This window comes from Tauraco erythrolophus, chromosome 6 (genome assembly GCF_009769465.1).
Source record: "Tauraco erythrolophus isolate bTauEry1 chromosome 6, bTauEry1.pri, whole genome shotgun sequence".
NCBI classification, from domain to species: Eukaryota; Metazoa; Chordata; class Aves; order Musophagiformes; family Musophagidae; genus Tauraco; species Tauraco erythrolophus.
This window is the reverse complement of record NC_141470.1, coordinates 41,868,998-41,889,298: the sequence shown is the minus strand read 5'-3', so window position 1 is coordinate 41,889,298 and position 20,301 is coordinate 41,868,998. Positions and strand designations below refer to the sequence as shown.

Here is a 20,301-nt window from a genome sequence, read left to right as displayed (position 1 = left end):
ATGTTAAGGGATGCTGTTTTTGAAAGAAGGCAGGAGCCAGCACTTGAAATTAAATATTCAGAGACATGATTAAGGCAATATGTATTCATAAAAGCATTTACAATTTTTTTTAGCACCAGGAGAGCTTCAATCCCATCAAAAACAATAGGGTACCTATGTAAAGTCCAACGTCAGAGAGACACAGCCATGACAAGAGTTTCAGTCACTTGTTGACCCTGAAAACAATACTGTCCAATATCAATCCCATCGTATGAGAAGAGATGAGATTTAGTGCATGTAAATTCTATATTGGAAAAATTAAACAAGCATTAGAAGATAAGAGTGGATAGTTGAAGACAGGTAAACCCATGCAAGAATTTAGAGTTGATAGTGTGTACTTTTCATCTGTTAGAAGTATGATTTCTAAAATGCACATCCCAGGCATATTAAACTCTAAGGCAGCTTTTGTCTTGATGTTTAAAAATATTCTTGAGGCAGATAGGTCTGAATGAAATTAAACTGTCAAATAATGTCAGTACTAGTTGGATGGGGGTGGACATGTATTCACCCACACTGAGATGCAGAAACTTCCCTTTTGAAATGTGGCAGCTATGTAACATTGCAGAGGAGCTCTACACAACAGTTCAGGATAAAAAAAAATGGGGAAGTATTTCTTCAGTTGAATTTACAATGGGAGTTTTGGATAATCAGAAAGGGAAGTTGCAGGCATGTCACTTACAGAAAAGAACAGTAAACTGTAGGAATGTGTCTTATATATTTTATTTTTCTTATTCTAAACAGCAACTAATTTTTTTTCTTGTGTCTTTCAGAAGGCGCAAGTTGTGGGTACAGGGATAGAAAGGCCTTCCTCCTCTCCAAGTCTGGATCAGCTCTATCTGCACCCTTCTCCTCTGACCTGTTCTGAGAACCTCCAGTGACAGAGATGCTATAGTATCTCCAAAAAGTCACTCCCAGTTTTTAAAATATCTTTAGTTAATATTTCACTTCACCTTTATTTAAAGTCCTTAATGCCTAACTAACAGAACTAAAGACTGTCAAAGACTTCCATCTATTGTCTTTCCCCTGATTGTAGCTTAGCTCTTTGAATCTTTCCTTCTATGTCATGTTTTACAGAACTCTTGTATTTGGTGCTGTCCTTGGACTGTTTCTGGGCACCCAGAACTAGATGGAATGTTACCTTAGATGTCTTGTCAATGCCAAAATTGAGTGGCAGGATAATGTCAGCTACCTGGTGTATTAGATGCCCATTTTGTCATCCTAAGACTGAAAAAAAAAAAAAAAAAAAAAAAAAGAAAAAAAAAAGAAAAAGATGCTTTGAGAAGAGTCCCAGGAAAGTGGTTAGCTTTCTCTGGTTAGCCTGACTGAGTGTTGTTGCTGATTGAGAGAGTATGATGTCATGGTAATTTGTTCTAGTATTTTTTTTTTGTATAAGAAAGGCCATAGGAGTTGTATGAATTAATTCCTTTTCAAACAGAGCGTCTCTCTTAGAAACAGAAATCCAATAATGTGGAAATAGCATTACCATATTTGTTTTTCAGTGAGCACTTGTTTTAGCTACTTTAAGCAAAAAAAAAAAGAAATCAGACCAGCAAAATAATTGTTGTGTAGTCTAATTCTACATAGTCTCAGCTGTCAGAAATTGAAACTTGCTGTTTCTTTGTCTGCAAGGCAGATAAATCAATAGAAAATCAGATTTCACTTTCTCGTACTGATGCTTATCAAAAAATGATCAAATTGCATTCTGACCTTCCCGTAGAGATTAAACAGTTTAGTCCCCTCCTGCCATGTACAAGACCGCATGTCTTTCAGTTCCTTAATTGTTCTATCATTCTTCCCTGAATCCTTTTCCAGTCTTCTAGTTTTTGAATTTTAGGTGCTAGGTATGAGCACAGACTCCCATTTGCAGTTGTACCAGTGCAAAAAGCAGAGGTAATATATTCATGTGCTTCTTTGACATTCCTCAGTTTATGGCAAAAGCAATTCACTAAGTTACGCATCTAGTTACCCACTACGTTAGCTAAATTTCATCATTGCTTTTCAGAATAGACTCCCTGTTAACAACAGAGCAGCTTGCATTCCATATTTCTAGGGGCCTGGCATAATATTTTGCAAAGTCTGACTTTGTGTAACTGTTAAGTTGCGCTTGTGCACTCTCCTCATTACATTACCAAGTTAATTAGTTAAATAGTAGTACTGTCCTTCATGTTTTCATTTGCTGAACTGTGTACCTTTTGTTGCATTATTTTGAGAAGTCTAGAGTAAGCAGGTAGCTCTGTTTCTCTTTCTAAAAAGTAGCACATTAGTTTTCCTCCTCTTGATTGCTCTAGAATCTAACCATTGACTTTAAAGCAAAATTGGAAGAGCTTGTAAAGTTTTTTTGGACTTGCCAGTAGAAGTACACAACTTCAGTGAGTCCTCTTCAACATCCATATCAACTGGTGTTAGAATAGAAAATGTTTCATCATTAATACCTAATACTGTCTTTTCCCAAAATGTGGGGAAAAAAAGCCAAACAAACAACAACAAAAAGAAAAAAAGGAAATTGATGGATACGTTTTTATGGATGGTAGATTTGTTGTAGTTCTTTTTATTTCTAAAGTATTTGCAAAACTTTTAATGTGTCTTAAGTGTGCTGACAGTAACATTTCCGCGTATCTTCTGGCTTTCCTTAGTGGTTTTCTGCAGCTCTTAAGTTTCTATTTATATATGTTGCTATCAGCTTTCTGTTTTGAACATTGCATTTCTGTATACATGAAACATACATTTCAAAGCTCCTTTTGCAGCCTGGCAATTTCTATGTTAAGTGCATTTATTTTTTGAAATCAATTAAAAAAATTCATTAACCTTAAGGTTTATTCGTGTGCTTCTTTTTAAATGATTGTCCTAGTTCTGTGAAAGTGTTTCCTAGATTCACAGAAGACTTAAATATAACTTTAATCTTTATGCCTGAGCATGCTAAGAGATTTTCCTTACGTGCATATATACGTACTCTTAAAGGATGTACTGGATACTAATGGAAACACAGCAGCTACCAGCACTTTTATTAAGAAACAATATTGCTGACAAGATGTTTGGTGAGGGGAATCTTAGTTTAGGCCTTTGCTTTCAGGAGGATTTTTTATTTTTTAATCTCTTAACTGTCTGGTTTCTATTGAGTGCCTGTTACTTTGTTGTGATCTGTTTGTGATCCCATAGATCTTTCAGTGGTTTTTGTTTCTTTAGTGATTTTTGTCCTAGCCCAATGATTAGGACTGTGTTTGAAAAGTTGTACAGTCCAGCTTTGAAACTTTCAGGTAGGAAGGAATGCCTAGAAACCCAAAAGGTCTCTTGCTGAGTGGCTCACTATCTAGATGTCTATATATATATATGACTAGTAGTATTATGTAAAAGCTGCCATTTTTTTGGTCATATTAGAAAAATAAATTCATGCTGTTTTCCTATCCCCAAAGAGATGTTTGGCAAGGAAAATCCTTTTGGGTATCATGGACAATGAATTCCAAACCTCCCATGCCATGCCTTACTGAGATCTGCAAAGAGATGCTAAATTTGCATAAAACAATCATTTGCAGACATTTCTGTCGTAATGTCTTTTACTGGCAGTTCTGGACAGTTTCCTCTTAGTATTTTGGCTTTTCTAAGCCACGTTTTGAATCGGGAATTAATGTTTGTAACATGATATCGTGAGTTTGTCATCTGACTCCCTGTGCGGACCTGTTTCTAGATATGTATGCTCATGCTGAACTGTTGTCCAGCATAAGCGGTCTCAGCCTTTTCTCCTTCTATAATCTCCTCCTGATTATATTCATTAAAGGATTAGGGAGCCCAGTAATCCTGTTATTTGGTGTTTGTTTATCTTTTATTAATAAGGATCCTAGTTATTATTAAATGGAAGTAAAATAGACAACTTACCAAGGAGCAAACTAGTTATTAGTACTAAAAGTTGAACCAACATTCTTCTTATACGTAAAAAACCTGTCACGTTTCTGTCAAATTCGGTAGAAGAGAGCCCTTCACAAGTATTTTTCAAATGACTCTTACTGTATTTCCTGTAATATGGAATTAATGTTGTGATCAGATGAAAAAGTAATTTTCAAAATCTTTTAACATTTTTACTCAAAATGTAAGGAAGTTCTGCTTTTTTCAGGAGGAAACTACGTATTTGGCAGTGCTTTAGTTAAAACAGTAGTCTTGATTAGAGCTGTTTTGTTTTCTGTTGTTTTTCTTTTTAAAAAAAGTTTTAAATTTATCTTTAAGCGGTTGCTTAAAGTGACATCCATCTTGAAGGAAATTAAGTGTATTTTGGAAGCAAAGTAGAGCTGTAAACAAGTGAGAATAAGTTCTCTTACCTTTATTAGATCTGCCTAAATCTTTTACCTCATACATAGAAACTTTGACTGCATGGAAGTAGTTTACATGTCCAATCTGTAAAGAGATGAAGGACACTTATTCTGTGTCTGTGTAGTCTATTGAATTATGTACCTGACTGAGTCTCCTGAATTGATGTAATGCTTGCTCAGAGATAGCTAAAACGTGTGGTGGTAGACTCTCACAGAAATGGGGGAGGGGTGTTTGTTTTTAAAACAATGTGTAGAATTGGCTCTTGAATTAGTTTGTTTTCATGTTTAAGTTAGGGGTTTGTTTTCCCAGATGTAGTATATGGCATAGAATTAGTAAAACTGCAGCTTCAGAAACTGAGTACTTGTGAGCAAGGGACTCTTTAGTCATTGTTTTAAATCTTTTTTTGATTAAAGGAGCTAGAAAAAATATTTGAGTTTTTTAGTGATTCATCATCCTTTTTCTGCCTGTCTCCTGAAGGACATGAAAATTTCTGCTCCAGTTCTCAACCTCTTTGGTGAGAAATGCAATCTATTCATGAAGTGTCTACATCAATGGATGCCTGTCGACAATCTGACAACATTGTTGTCGCGTTCTTCGCCTATATGTTTCACCAGAAACTCCATAATTCTGTACTGGGGTGGACAGTGTTGGGCTGCACAGAGAACGTACACGGGAACTGTGGAAGCCTTTCTGCTGAGGTCCCCGTGTTGCCTTGGAAAGAGAAATGTGGCATTAATTTATTGATGTTAGCAGAACAGTGCTCCCAAACGCTCAATATGAAATAACGGAGAAGACACAAACTGTTAGTGGTCTCCCTCAGTGCTTCTGCCAGTGAAAATTTTCAGGGAAATTATGCGACATATGCAGATGTGGTATACGTAATATTGGCTGCAACAGGATGCAAAGACCAGTTTCTCTTTTGAGGTTCATTGTTGTGTGTTTATTATTACTATTCTTGTAAATAATTCCATTGAATTAACCTCAGTCCACATGATAGAGAAGTCAGCTACACAAGTCTGCTTTGATTTGCATGGCACATGAACTTTTAGAATTTTTATGTGATAAACTATTTGAGGATTTTCTCAATGGCTGAATTATTTGACTTATTCTCTCTTTACATCTTGCGTGACTCGGTGTCATCTTGATTGAGTTGGAAGCTGTAATAGAATATTCACAAAATGCTGAGGAAGTAACAGTAGAAAAGCTGAATCTTGGAGAAGATAAATTATATGTAAGAGTCAGAGGTTATTTTAAATAAAAGTAGTCTTTGCATTGTATTAGTGAAAAACAATTTCCAAGACATACCCAACATATATTTTTGGTAAGCCATTACATGCAGTAATTAAGAATGAAGTAGTTCCACAGAAGTCTCAATGAAAGTAAATCCAGTCTTTTTAATAGAAATGGAGAGATTCATATTAGATTCTTGTGATAGCGCAAATAGAGTTACACTAATTATGCTAAAGATCTCTTTGTTTTAGAGAGAAGTGTTATTATTTGAGATTTTTCATGTTTAATTGCATTGAGCTGTGGTGGGGTTGACCCCATCCAGCAACTGCTTGCCAGACTTAGTTCAGAGGCAATGAGAGAAAACTTTTTTTTCCTCCCCCCCACCCCTCCTTCAGGTTTCTTAAAATGACTAAAGAAACATTACCAGGAATCAGGACCTACAAAGTTACCATGGTTTTACTGAAGCTGTCAACTGCAACCGCACAAGTAAAATTTAACAACCTTTCTGAGCTGTGTTTCTGATGTGTCAACTTTGCTTTCCATTTCCTGTTGGGTAAAAGAGTCTAGATTTGAAAAAACGCCATGTAGTATTGCTGAGATGCCTTTATTTTGATTCTCAGTCTATATCTCTTGCTTCTTGCCCTGTACTGGACGTTTTTAACCAAGCTATATAAGTAGCTTGGGTAATTAGATGTATTCACAATATTTTTGGCAGTGAGCAATTTGAGTGACAGAAGGCAAGCCAACATGCAGTGGCAGGAGGCATAGGTAGCAAGGCAACATGTTTGCTTTCAGATATTGTGCAAAGGAAGGAAGCAACTCCTGCCCTGAATGGCCACAAGGAACAACCTGTACTGAAAGAGGCTGACAAAAAGGTTGCTCAGAAGTCAGGCTCTCTCCAAAACAGTCAGGTTCTATGTTTCACCATGGCCATGTTTCATCTGTTTCATGGATATTTCTGTGAGGGAGCTCAGCTGGATTTTTTCCTCTGTGGTCATCATTGTTCCATAGATAGCAACTGCAGAAAAAGTTGTAGTTCGGTGCCAGTCCAAGTCAGCGTGTGTGGACTAAGCCCTCTGTTCCTGATCTAAGAGAGGTGAAGGAACCTGATTTTTGCAGCAAATCACTGCTGCAAACAGGATTAGCGAAATTTTTGTATGTGCAGATTCGTTATCTAAATTATTGTTTGTATCATGAACAATTAGAGGTTTTCTCCTTTCTGATGGCCCACTTGGAAAAGGCTTACTACTATGCTGTAGGTATCACGGTTGTGCTTTATAGAACATATAATTAATCAAGGACTGTAGTAAAAAAGCAAAAAGAAGAATAAATAGTGTAAATAGGGAATGACACTACCCATATTAAAGCATTAAGAAGCTTAACTGATGTTAGGAATGTACCAAATGTGATGGTTCTCTGAAGTTATATCTCAAAAGACGTTTATAAGTAAACTAAAATGAAAATACAGGCTCAAGCACCTCCTCAAAATCACGTAAAATTTAGTTGTTTAATTGTGTGCTTCCTCATACAATTTGGACTGTGCCAAATCACACTCTTTCTGATGATGCCCGGATGGGCAAGGGACTGTGTACAAGCACGTGTAAGGGACTTTTAAGATAAGCAGTGGGAATGTCATCTCCCTGCTTCTGGAGAAAGAGTTCAGCTATATGGCAGTGAGCCGTTTCTGTGCCACTTAGCCTTGGATTCAGAGAGTGGTTCCTGGTTGTTTAACGGATATAATCTTAGAAACATCTTGTTTCACTTAGCGATTAGATCAGAAGCAAACTTTCTAATACTTTTTTGGGAACACAAAGGCAAAAAGGAAGCAAGGACCTATACTACTGTTTCCATTCACTGGTTTAACCCTTGTAAACCTGGCTCCTTGCTGCTATCCTCAAGGCTCACAAGGCATCAAGGTCTTTCCTATGCCTCTGTTCTAAGCGTATTTTCCTTGCTCTGGTCATCTCTCCTCCTAACCTTTCAAGATTTCTTTGATTGCTTCTTTACCTTTACAATGCAAGATCTATGTTCATCCATCATTTGTCTTCCTTACTGTGCCTGTGACAAATGGGCTTGACCTAGGCCTGTCTTGGGTAGTACTGCAATGTAGGCAATGTCGAGATGGTCAGTACTACTCGTTGTATTTTCTGACACTTTTCTTTCCTGTATGACTTGAAAGCTGTTTGCCTGGGGAAAATAAAAAAAGGAACAAGGAAAGAGGGAAAAGAAATAAGCGTTTATTGCCTGTCCTTGCTGTTTGGCTGCCTGACAAGTGCAAATGCAATCACTGGAAAGGTCTAGAGAGAGTCACCATTTCTGAGATGTCTTAAGCACAGCATGAAACATTCTGGAGTAAGGTGGAGATACCACTACTGCTGGGCAGAAACCAGCTCATGTTATTACTCAAATGTTACTATGCATTTTCTGTATAGCTATACTGTGAAATTCTATTTAAACTCCAGAGTTAGTGTTAGTTTGTAATAACTGTAATGGAGTGTATGTGAAGGTCTTTGAATACTAACTGATGGTTTTTTACAACAAAACCATGAAGTCTTGGCATTTTCTCAATGCATAAGGAAAGACTAATATTTTCATGATAGCTTTGTGCTTGGTAAATAGAGCCTTTTAAAAATCTTTTTTGACTTGCAAGTGAGTTAATAATGTTTACTATAATTAAGTGAGAATTTAGGCAGTCCTTTTGGCCAAAAATTCTCTGCTTTTCAGTATTGTGACTTTGCTGTGTTATAACCTCTGTAGACAAAGGAAATCCTGACTTCTAAAAATAAAATGCATTGTTATTTTAAGAATGTAAAAGAAGAATGTTTCAGTTTGGTTAATATGATTGTTTCAAAAATGTTGTACATTTATATCTTTATTTTAAAAGAGTTGTAGCAATGTAAGACTACTTATTTGTTTTTAAACAAGTTAGGGTTAGGTCAACAACCTTGTTTAGGTTAGGTCAGCCTAACATGTTTTAGCAAGTTAAGTTAGGTCAACAAACATTCAATGTGACTAAACTTCTCCGCATGCTGTGAAGACATTGTTTAGCCCACAGTCCTTATGTGTGCTGGATCCTTATCTTTGTACTGTGAAAGACTTCCAGGTTTTATCAAGGTTCTTGTTGCTGTTGTTGTAGTCACTCAGGACTTCTCTAGGAGGAAGACTTGAAAAAGTCTAACTAGTTTAGAAGGAAAATATAGCTACTTTTTAGAAGGAAGAAATAGTTATCTTTAAAAAAGACATAGTTCAATTTAATATTAAGAAAAAGGTCAATGAGGACTGAAAAAATTAAAAACTCATTACTTCCTACAATAAAGCAACAGAATCTATCCCTTACAGGAAATGTGCAAAATTGTAGTAACATACAAAAAGATAGAAACATGAGGAGGTGGTTTTGGTTTTTTTATTTCCTTTGCACCTTTAGCACTGAGAATCCATCTACCTGTTCTGTTGTAAAAACATGACGATTTTAGTATGTTGAAAGAAGTATTTTTGCAAAATGATCACAGCAACATGCTTTTTCAACTGTTGGATTACATTAATAATTACACTAAAACCAGTGTCAATGTTTAGAGTATGTGTTTTCCATTTCTTCTAGTTAAAGTTCTTTACGTGGAAGAAATTTATTTCTTATTAGTTATTCATTTGATATATCTGCTGTGCTAATCTTCCAAATACATAGTTATTAAACAAAACTGGTGAGAGAGATGTCTCGACTTAGACAGTCTTACCTTTTGTTTTAGTTAATTTCTATTGGAAATTCTGCTTTACTACGGTAAAGTAAAGAGGAAGGCTGAATATGTTCTCCATTGAAATAACTCAGTATGATTAGTTATTAATTATTGAAAGCTTCCCAATTCATATCGGAAATACTTTCACATTTAGATATATGAAGTCTCTTAAAGTTCTGTTTCTTTAATAATAAAACCATTTGATTGTCACAATAATTGGATAGTGTTTTAAATATAATAATTTTTTTCAGCAGTTTTGTCTTTGAACCTTGTATTGAGAACAATCGTGAATAATATCGCACAGTTATGCACATATATAGTTCAGCTTGTGTCTGCATACGGATGGATGTATGCCATTGAAATTATTGACTAATACAATGGATAATGGATTAAACGAACTACTGATATAATTAGAGGTTAATTGAAATTTAATGACTGTAATTTTCTTTGTAATATCTCTTGAAGTCTTTTTAAATGAAAACTCAAAATTTGCTTGATCATTTGACTTCTGTCATGGTATCTTCTGCTATGGTATCTTCTGAGTGAAGGTTAGTGCCAAGCCTTCTTTTGGCCTGTGTTTTATAGATAATCTGCTGCCATAGTACCCACAAGATGGCCAATACCAAATTATCACTTGAGATCCTGAACAGCAATTTTTTTCATCTGAAAAAGCTATTTTTATTTCTCTTTTCTTTTTTTTTTTCCTATAAGTCTTATAGGTAGATAATGATTACATGATATTTTCAGGAAATGATAGAATTTCACACCTTCAGTCTGCTCACAGGTGACTTCAAATGGCAGTAGTGTTTCCTGTTTTGTATCTTAAAAGCTGCTACAATATCATGTAAAACATGTTTTATATGAATGTTTAGACAGCAGTTTTTTAAGACTCTGGGTTTGGAATAAGTCTGTTATGCTTTTCCCAGATAATACACTTTTATTGTGGTAATGTTACAGTACACGTGAGGAGAAATTATTAGCATAATATGAGACAAGCATCATTGAAAAGTCAAGAGCAGGAATGCTGAAAACTGACATTCAGATCTCTGTAGCTGACATTTTTAAAAGTAAACCTTAGGGTAATCACACCTCTTGAGATGTATGTATATACATTTTATTTCTTGTGGAAATGTAGTTGATTAAAGTAGTATTCACAGCCTGTGAATGATTGCTGCATCTACATTCAGTAAATATTAATAGTTTAAAAGCTTGTAAAGTAACAAATTTAAATCGCTATTAACCATCTATAAACACATTTTATTCAGAATTGTAACACTGTTGTGATGACTGCAAGCAACAATAATGAACATTGTCTTGTTAAAAGAATATTTACTTTTCCTTTTTGAAGTGGACAGGTTAGAAATAACTTACAGCTTGATCCAGAAACATCATCTTACTAAAACTTCAAGCAGTCCCCCTCTGCCATCCGTGAAAGCTGATTTTTAAAGAGAGATGATCTCTAAATTACCAGGTTTTGTCATCAAGCTGTCTGCTACCAGTTTGACTCTGTTGTGACATAATTGTTTGTCTATATAATGCTATTTTACACTAATGACTGAAACCTTTTATCCTGCAAACTTATATTCGTCTGCTTTATAAATAGTTACACTGGTCAGTAGTAGTCAAATCGTAACTCAATTCAGTACAGCCCTGCAAATGGTACAGCATCCAGATCTTCCTTGAAGTTTTAAGCCTCACAAACAGGCAGTTTATTTACTGCCAGAATTTTGTTTCTTCATGGGAGTGATTAATTTTTGTTTAAATGCCATTTTCAGTATGATGAAAACCAGTATATTGTTATTTCCTTTCTTGCAGAAGAGCATGTCATAGATTAGGTAATAGTTTACTTTGAGAGGAGTTGTTTATGTGTTATATAACCTTTACAATAGTTTTCCCATAGTGTACTATGGTATCCCCCTGGTACTTTACAGGCTGCTTACCAGTTATACAGAATGAGGGAATGATACAGTGCTTCCACTATAAGTCTATTGTACTGATATAATAATGAATGGCATCTACATAGCAAGGCTGGACAACGTTAACTGCTCTTATAGCAAAGCTAATACTTGTACATCTTCTTCAGATAGTTTATATTTTAATTTTACAAAAAGCTTTCTTATATTAAATTACCTTTGATTTAGTAAATTAATGAACAAAACCTGTGGATTAATAATACAGTTTCTTTTATATGATAATAACAGTTTTATTTAGATCAGTCATGTGAAGGTTAGCATTTTTTTTGACCTAATATCTCTTGTATAGGCATATCAAGATTTAACATTGCTCGTGGACAGGGAGTTCTATTTAATAGGTAAATAAATACCATGCAAATTAGTAATACACATTTAGCCATTTATTTTTCCTCATTTATTCTAGACAGTAAACTTTTCAACATCGTGTTCATTAGATCATGTGAGGTTGCCTACTTTATCCTGCTAACACCAACATAGAAAGATCAGCAGTCAGATTCCTAATTTTATTTAATTTGTTCTGTTAAAAAACCCTCCAGTAATAGTGATTCCTTTTCTTAGGCAAAAATAAGGTATTTTTTTTTAAATTCTTATCCTTGCAAAGCTTTCCTTGTTTATAGTCTAATTCCCTGTATTGTTACCCTCTCTGTGTTTTAAATTTGCTAATCCTTAATGTTCCATACAGAAACAGTCTTGTAAGCATGCTGTCCAACATGTCTTCTCTTTAAAATGGAAAACACCTAATAAATAACAACATTATGAGACTGAGTTATCTGACAACATTATCTGACTGGAGTTAGACTTATATTGATACAGCAGTTTTGCAAAATTGCAAATCTGGAACGTAAAATTCTTTGCAAGTGATATAAATCATGCTAGGGAGCTGGTCTTTCAAAAAAAGGGCAGGGGGGAGCACACTTGAAATACATGACTAAACTGAGACAGTTTAACAAGTTGTTATACTGTGAAGGTCATTTATCCTGCTTCAGTTGTAAACTGATGCACCTTCCATTAAACCACACTGAAAACAGTTTAAGAAGATGCATTTTATTTCACACTTGGAGTAGGCAACCAATGTGTATATGGACAGTTGTGGTGTCTTAATGACTACTGATGCCTTATTAAGCATCCAGAAATAGATCCTTTTTCTGAACCCCGTGTAAACAATTTTCCACTCTCCTGATTCTTACAGAAATACCGTATTTCCTCATTATAGAAATCACAATGACCATTTTACTCCTGGTAACTCCACTTTAAGCAGCTATTATACCGAAACAGGGGCTGTTTGTTAGTGTTGGGAATTTAGATCCAATATAATTGTTTTTAGTTAGTTTTTACTTAGCTTTGTTTTAGTTAGCTTGTAGGTAGATTGACATATACGCATTTCTTATTTTGCCCTGTATTTGGCAAAAATAAATGCTATTTATAGTGGTGTAGTACCAAGCAATGTGGCTGCTTTTTGTTTACTTTTGTTTGTGCATATCAACATCGTTGGCAGGAATAAGCTTAGCTGAGGGAATATTTTTGTCACTGTTGCAACAGTTGGTCCTTACACAATGTTTTGTTTGGAGATTCGCACCATCAAAACAGCTTTGTTGGCATGAAAGTAGTTGATATTTGAGGAAAACTAACTCTAACCCAGCAGATAATTCTTGTATATAATTTACAAAAAAATGTTGTGATTGAATCTATTTTTCTCTACAGAATAAAATAAATGATACCTCAAAATACATATATTTATATACACATATATAATACATGTAATGTAGTAAATACTTTTAAAGGTAGAAAAAATAGAGCTAATTTGAAAAGAGCAAATGGAATGAGAATATAAAGAGAGAACAAACAATTTAAGCCATAATGAGTTGGGTGGGTTGGTATTTATGGTATAATCTGGAATAAGACAGATAAAACTTCAGAGATTTAGATGCATTTCATACAAACTAGAGATAAGACCATTTTGTCTCTCTTTTAACTGCATGCTTTAAAACTTAAAAAAGTGCGTAACTTTCTTGGGATACTTGGATAGATTTCAAAGCTTCCGGTAATCAGTAATAAATATACTGTTTTAAAGTACTTTTTGTTGGGTTCCTTCCATTCTACATTCTTTTCAAAGTAATTATAACCTCAAAACCTGACAGCTTATATCTTGAGCTATGCTTATCATTGCTGCTTTCACTGTGTGTTGATAAAACTCCCAAATAATACATAGAGTAGTTCGATGATGTGAAATTGAATTGAATCTTTTGTATCAGAAAAAGGGTTTCTTGACTATGTTTTCAAAACAAAATCTTAGGTCTTTAAGCTGGGAGCAAGAAAAAAAAAATTAACTCCCATTTTTGTGCTGCAGCAAAAAAGATGGAAAAATTGTTGCCTAGATAGTAATCTCAAGTTTAATTTACAACATCTAGAGGTTTTTTTTAAATCTATTTTAGTTTAAACAGGACATAATCTGGTTTCAAAGCTCCAACACCTTTACATTGAAATAGATGATTATGATTAAGTTTGGAAACATTGTTTTATGTGTCTAGTATCTTAAGGTAGTATATATCTAGTAATTCGAGTCTCAAGAAATAGATATTTCCTAATGAGCTATCATTTAGGCATTAGGATGTGTCTTAGGCAGAGCTGAAAAATGTGTGTTCTGGCCTCAAGGTGTCTTTCTGGCACTAATCTGGGGAGAGATCATAAGATCATGGAATAATACGGACTGGAAGGGACCTCCATAGGTCATCTAGTCCAAACACCTGCGCCAGGAGAGTCTGATTAGATCACCTTGCTCAGGAACTTGTCTTTTGAAACGTTATCAGCAGCAGCTAAGGGATGCACTTATTTCTCTCTCATTTCCTAGTGGATACTGTATTGCTCACAGAGAAAGAGAAAGGCAAATGATCTTACTTGTTTGAGGGAAAAGCCCGTTGTAGAATATAGTGATAAATATTGTCATATGAAAAATATATTTTCTGTTTGGTACTAGTGTGAGGAATAGACAGCTCTGCCCTCAAAATTAATTTTATTAATTATATTTTACAATTATGTGTTTTACGATGTAGTAAATCCTCATGGGTTTGTATTTGCAGTTTCCTGAATGTGGTTTCTATGGAATGTACGACAAAATTCTGCTCTTCCGCCATGACCCAACCTCTGAAAACATTCTCCAGTTGGTGAAATCAGCTGCAGATATTCAAGAAGGAGACCTAGTTGAAGTTGTCTTGTCAGGTAACTAAAAAACTGAAAAATCACTGTACACTTTTGCAACCGAAAAGATCCACAGTATTTTTGTCTCAGTTAGGATTCCAAAAAAATGAGATTTTATTTGTATGGATTCACTTCTACAATGAATACGTCACAATCTTTCTCAGATATGTATAGAGATATTATGCCTATTAATTCATTTTTTCCTATTGCACTGTATGCTGTTTAACAGCCTTTGTTTTGTCCATATTGTCCATATTACTAGTTAAGCAACTAAGCTATTTGAAATATGTATATTCTACATTTTTAAAGGAAAAAAATCATCCCGTGTGGCAGCACAACCCTTTTCAAAGAAGCACAGTAGAAACAAAATATAACGACAAAATACAATAGATATTTTAACATTTACTTAATTAACAAAGTAGCTTGAAAACTAGAATTGGTCTTCACATATCTTGCATGAAGTATCAGCAGTTTAATATTTAAATGGATAGAGTACACCTTTTTGCTTTAGTTGATGCAGTCAGTTCATAGATACCTGTGGAGGAATTGTCAAGGCTCTTCTTGCTAAAGTGACCTGGCTCCTTTTAAAGTAAAGATTTTTAGTTTTTATCTTATATGAAGTGCCATAAAAACATCCATTGAAAATAGAGTAACTGCTGTTTCAAAGCCTTACATAACAATGCCTGCCAGGGCTGCTTTGACTCCTTACGTTTTTAAAATTATTTAGGAAAGTAAGAGGAAAACTTATGTTCTTATGTTATGGAGAAGTAAATTAAATTCTTAATTAAATTCTTAATTAAAAAGAAATATATATTATTTATAGACGGCTGTCCAAGAGGAGTGCAGGATACTTCTTGGAAAGGACTATTGATGTCTGACTGGTATAAATCATGGTGTGGAAGGTGAGGTGAAAAAGTGGAACAAAAGAAAATAACTATTTAGAGCCTAAGAAGTACAAAAGTCAGAGGAAATAGGTTGAAAATATAGATCAGTGCAAAACGAGAGAGTGAAAGTTATAGTCTGAAGGTGTCTAGCATGTGAAGGGATATAAGAAGAGGTGTAGTATGAGTGAATCATGAGGTGAAAGGCCAAATTTTGGAGGTAATGAAATGATAAATGGATTTAAGGAGCATGTTTGGCCAGCAGAGTGACTATAAAGAGTGGATTACTCTAACTGAAGTAGGAAATAAGCAGAAATTATGTGACTGGAATGTAGAGGAAGTCTGGTCATGCCGTTAGGTGTCAATAGGACTTGTCAGAAGCTTAGATGTAAGAAGGGATGAGGTATGTGACTAGGAATGATGCAAAGTTTACAAGGGTATGTAGTAGAGTGAATACTAGAATTGTAAAGATGTAAAGATGATATTTGAGAAATAAAACTTAAAAGGTGGCTGAAGAGCTTTATTTTTGCAGTTGGAACATGCAGTTAGAGCATCTGGAAAGACATGTAAAAATAGAGAGGTGTGTATGTCATATCAAGGTAGAAATTGAATCTATAGGAGTGTAGGATTAGTGAAGAGGAACCCAAAGTCCTAATGGATGCTGAAAAGAGTGGAGGTAAGAGTTAGATCACATAATCTAAGCTAATTGAGCTTTTAAGTATAGTTTTCTTGTGTAGAACCCTATTCCATACTCTTTGATTAGAATAGAAAGAAGTACAATAAAGAAGAATGCAAGTCATTCCTGTAAGTCATCATTCATGTTTTCCATATCAGGAAACAATTTTTCCCATTTGAAAAGATACCAGTAATCTCTATTACATCTTTCCCACTGAAAATAATCACTCCAGATCAGTAAATCGGAGGCAATAGAAAAAAAACAGCAAGGAATTTAGTGCTTTATTTGATGTATTCATAGAATCATAGAATGGTTTGGGTTGGAAGGCACCTCAAAGATCATCTAGTTCTGACTCCCCTGCCATGGGCAGGGAAACCCTCCACTACACCAGGTTGCTCAAAGCCTCATCCAACCTGGCCTTGAACACTTCCAGGGATGGGGCATCCACAACTTCTCTAGACAGCCTGTTCCAGTGCCTCACCACCCTCAATGTAAAGCATTTCTTCCTTATATCTAAGCTAAATCTGCCCTCTTTCAGTTTAAAGACATTGCCCCTTGTCCTATCACTACACACCCTTGTAAAAATTCCCTCCCCAGCTTTCCTGTAGGCCCCCTTTAAGTACTGGAAAGCTGCTTGAAGGTCTCCCTGGAGCCTTCTCTTCTGCAGGCTGAACAGTCCCAACTCTCTCAGCCTGTCTTCATAGCAGAGGTGCTCCAGCCCTCAGATCATCTTCATGACCCTCCTCTGGACTCACTCCAACATGTCCATGTCTTTCCTATGCTGGGAACCCCAGAGCTGAACGCAGTACTCCAGGTGGGGTCTCATGAGAGCAGAGTAGAGGGGCAGAATCACCTCTCTTGACCTGCTGGCCACGATTCTTTTGATGCAACCCAGAATACAGTTGGCTTTCTGGGCTGCAAGTGCACACTGTCGGCTCATGTTGAGCTTCTCATCCACCGGCACTCCCAAGTCCTTTTCCGCAGGGCTGCCATCAAACCATTCTCCTCACAGCCTGTACTTGTGCTTGGGATTGCCCTGACCCATATGTAGGATCTTGCACTTGGCCTTGCTGAACATCATGAGGTTCTCCCAGGCCCACCTCTCCAGCCCCTCAAGGTCCCTCTGGATGGCATCCTTTCCCTCCAGCATGTCCACAACACCACACAGCTTGGTGTCATCAGCAAACTTGCTGAGGGTGCACTCAATCCCACTGTCCATGTCACTGACAAAAGTGTTAAACAGCACCGGCCCCAGTACTGAACCCTGAGGAACACCACTTGTGTTTATTGTTCATATGCTTTTGAAATGGAGATCACATATCTTCCACTTTGCCAAAATTGGGCAAGCAGCTGTTTAAATCTTCAAGAGCAGCACTTTATGCAGTACTTGCAAGTGATAAAGGAGAACTGTACTGTTTAAGAGCATTAGAACATTTATGGGTTTATTTTTTAGGTGATGCATCTGTCCACTAAGGTGGTCAAGCATAAGCAACTTTGCAATATTTAGAGGAAGGCTCTTAAACCAACACTGCGTGAAAGTGTGGGTGGTACCTACAATTGCCCAGGACCCATCTATTTTTCCCTCTCACCCTCCAGCTTCAAGCATACATTGCCGGCTGAAGGCCTGGAATTTTTAGTATCACAGTGTACTGTTGTACTGTATTCTAGTAACCGAATTTTAGCTAAAGGTAAATCCCCAAAGTGCACTATTACATGCTTCCTAATAATTCTGTTATACGGATGTTGACAGTATTGATCAGCTGTATCGTTTTGCCTGGTTTTATTTATGATACACTCCTGAAAGAAATTTATCTTTGTTTATTATGTTCTTGTTATTGATTTATGTCATTTCTGAGATTGGCTATTTCCCTTTTGCATTTCATCGACTGTGTCAACTCTGTAAAAAGTTGTGCAGCTGTAGCAGTGTGTCATGATGGGTTAAGAGAAGAAAAAAAGAGAATTTATGGGATCCAAATCTTTTAGAAGGTCATTGTAATGGAGGAATTTCATTAATTAAGAAAATTATTGTATCTCAAATAAATATACAAAGCAAAACACGTGTAAGATTATGATATGTTGAGAACTAAGTATATTATAGTTTTTTGCATACAGTTTTATAGTTTTACAGGAAATAGGGTGTGATCATACCTACCTGCATAGTCATAGCGTTTCTGAATTTTTAATTTTTCATTTTGTTAACTTGTTTTCACTGAAAGTGATTAGTAATTCTAATGCCTGGGAATAGTTCTTGTTTCAGTTTTATCATCCTATTAGCAGTTGTAGTAATAAAATTTGTTCCTTTCTGTCTCTTTTATTTTGTTTGGGGGGCGGGGGGGCATGTCTCCGTCCCTTCCCCTCTCCCCCAGCCCGCCTGGTATATCTAAAGCTACTTCTTGAAAATATAAGGGAGACATATTACTGTCTCTTTGACCAACCACCAGTCCAGTGCTAAAAGCTGTTTCACATGTTATTTTGAGAGTGTCTAATTTATGTAATCTTAACTACAGCCATCACTCATGTTCTCATTGAAATGAAGTGGTGCTTTTTACTTATAAGTTAGGGTTGAGGAATCTTAAGATGCTTCTGGAAGTATACTTATTTCTTAATTCCATACAGCCCAAAACCAATGATTTTGTTTCTATGTTTTTATTCAACAATTGAAGTAGTAATTTTTTTTTCCTCTCTGCTAAAAGATTTGAAAGTCTTCCTTGGGCCTTTCATTCCTTAGAAAGGAAAAATTGTTACCTAGTTCTTATACAAATATTTGTAGTATTTTATATTAGCAAAGCTGACATAGTATTCTTTTTAAAAGCACTTATTCTTAAACTAGCTTCAAAGGCAATAGGTGTAGCACAGTACAAAGTACTTAAAGAAATTACATCCTAAGTAATGGTATTGCTATCAAATAATCAAGTTCACATGCTGTTCATCCAATACATTTGATAACACATGCCAGAAATGTACTCTGCCCCTGCGCAAAAGTTGGCAAATTATTTTTAGATTATGATTTAGATTAGATTGTTATTTAGATTAAGTCCGTGTCTCTTTAGGACTAGGGAGGGCAGAGCTGGACACAGTACAGAACTGGACATAATGCACAGTACTCAAGAGTGGCTGTGCAATGACATTTGTCAGCACTCATGGGTGCAAGCTGTCACGCCCTGTGGATTTATACATGTCCAGTTTGCTGAAATCTTCCTTAATCTGCTTCTCCTCTGCTGAGGATAAGTCTTCCTTGCTCCAGACTTTCCTTCTGGTATCAGGGATGTGGGATTCCTGAAGGCTAGTCTTGCCAGTAAAGACTGAGGCAAAGAAGGCGTTGAGTGTCTTGGCCTTTTCCCTAGCCATTGTCAGATGGCCTGTCCTCAGCAACAAGACCATATTTTGCTCTCGTCTTCCTTTTACTGCTTTAGTTACGAAGGTGAAGCTTACTGTTCCTTCACATTTAATCAAATGTTATTCTCTCTTAATCTTGTGGAAGTCATCATAGCACAATATGGTGAAATGGGACTGAAAAGAGATTACAAGCATACACCTCAGATGGTTAAAGTAGGTCTGTGTTGTAACACATAAATATCAGTTCTCCTTTTTCATTGTTCTTCATGTTCTCTTTTCTCTCCTATTGCCTGAGTTCTCGTGTGAGTCAGTGCTCTGCTTTTGACCTATTCTGCTTTGATGAGCATGTCCACATGAATAAGAAAGCTGATATATGTAGGCTATTAGTTATGTCTTTCACTCTTGTTATAAGAAACAAAACTGAGAAAGAGAATTAATGTCCTTTAACAACAGTTCTCGAGCATTTTCATTCCAAAAATTGTTTTTGTAAGGATGATTTCAGTTAATTCTTATCAAGCCATCATACCACCACAGATCAAAATATATCTCTAGATCCTCTGGCTACTCGTGATTTAAGCTTCCAGTCTTTTTGTTACAAATAAAGACACTTATTGACAAGAGCTGTGAGGTTTTTTTGAAGTTATTTGTTCCACTTTTTAGATTCTTTAACTTTATATCTACCACTTATACCAGTGATCCTTCAAGAATTTCCGAATATCATTATATAAAATCTTCTACAGCTAATTAGAACTTTGCATAAAAGTGACATTTCTTACACATGACCTAAACAGATGCCAAGGATTTTACAGCAGGTAGCAGTTTATAAGTATTAGAAAGACCATTCAGATAGAATGGGCTAAAGCAGTCAGGAAACAGTACTTAAATCATTTCATTTTCTTGCCCCCAAACTATTTTAATATTTTAGTATCAGATTAAGTAAG

General features: G+C 35.8%; 1 protein-coding gene across 3 annotated transcripts in view; it reads left to right on the top strand.

The window, feature by feature from the left end:
* The window catches only part of PRKD1 (protein kinase D1), a 148,891-nt gene that overhangs the window by 61,433 nt on the left and 67,157 nt on the right, over positions 1-20,301 (top strand). For all 3 annotated transcript variants that reach the window (XM_086612782.1, XM_086612781.1, XM_086612780.1), the window contains exon 2: positions 14,350-14,488. In XM_086612782.1, coding sequence (XP_086468908.1) covers positions 14,350-14,488 — 139 coding nt within the window. The remainder of the gene's footprint in view (positions 1-14,349; positions 14,489-20,301) is intronic.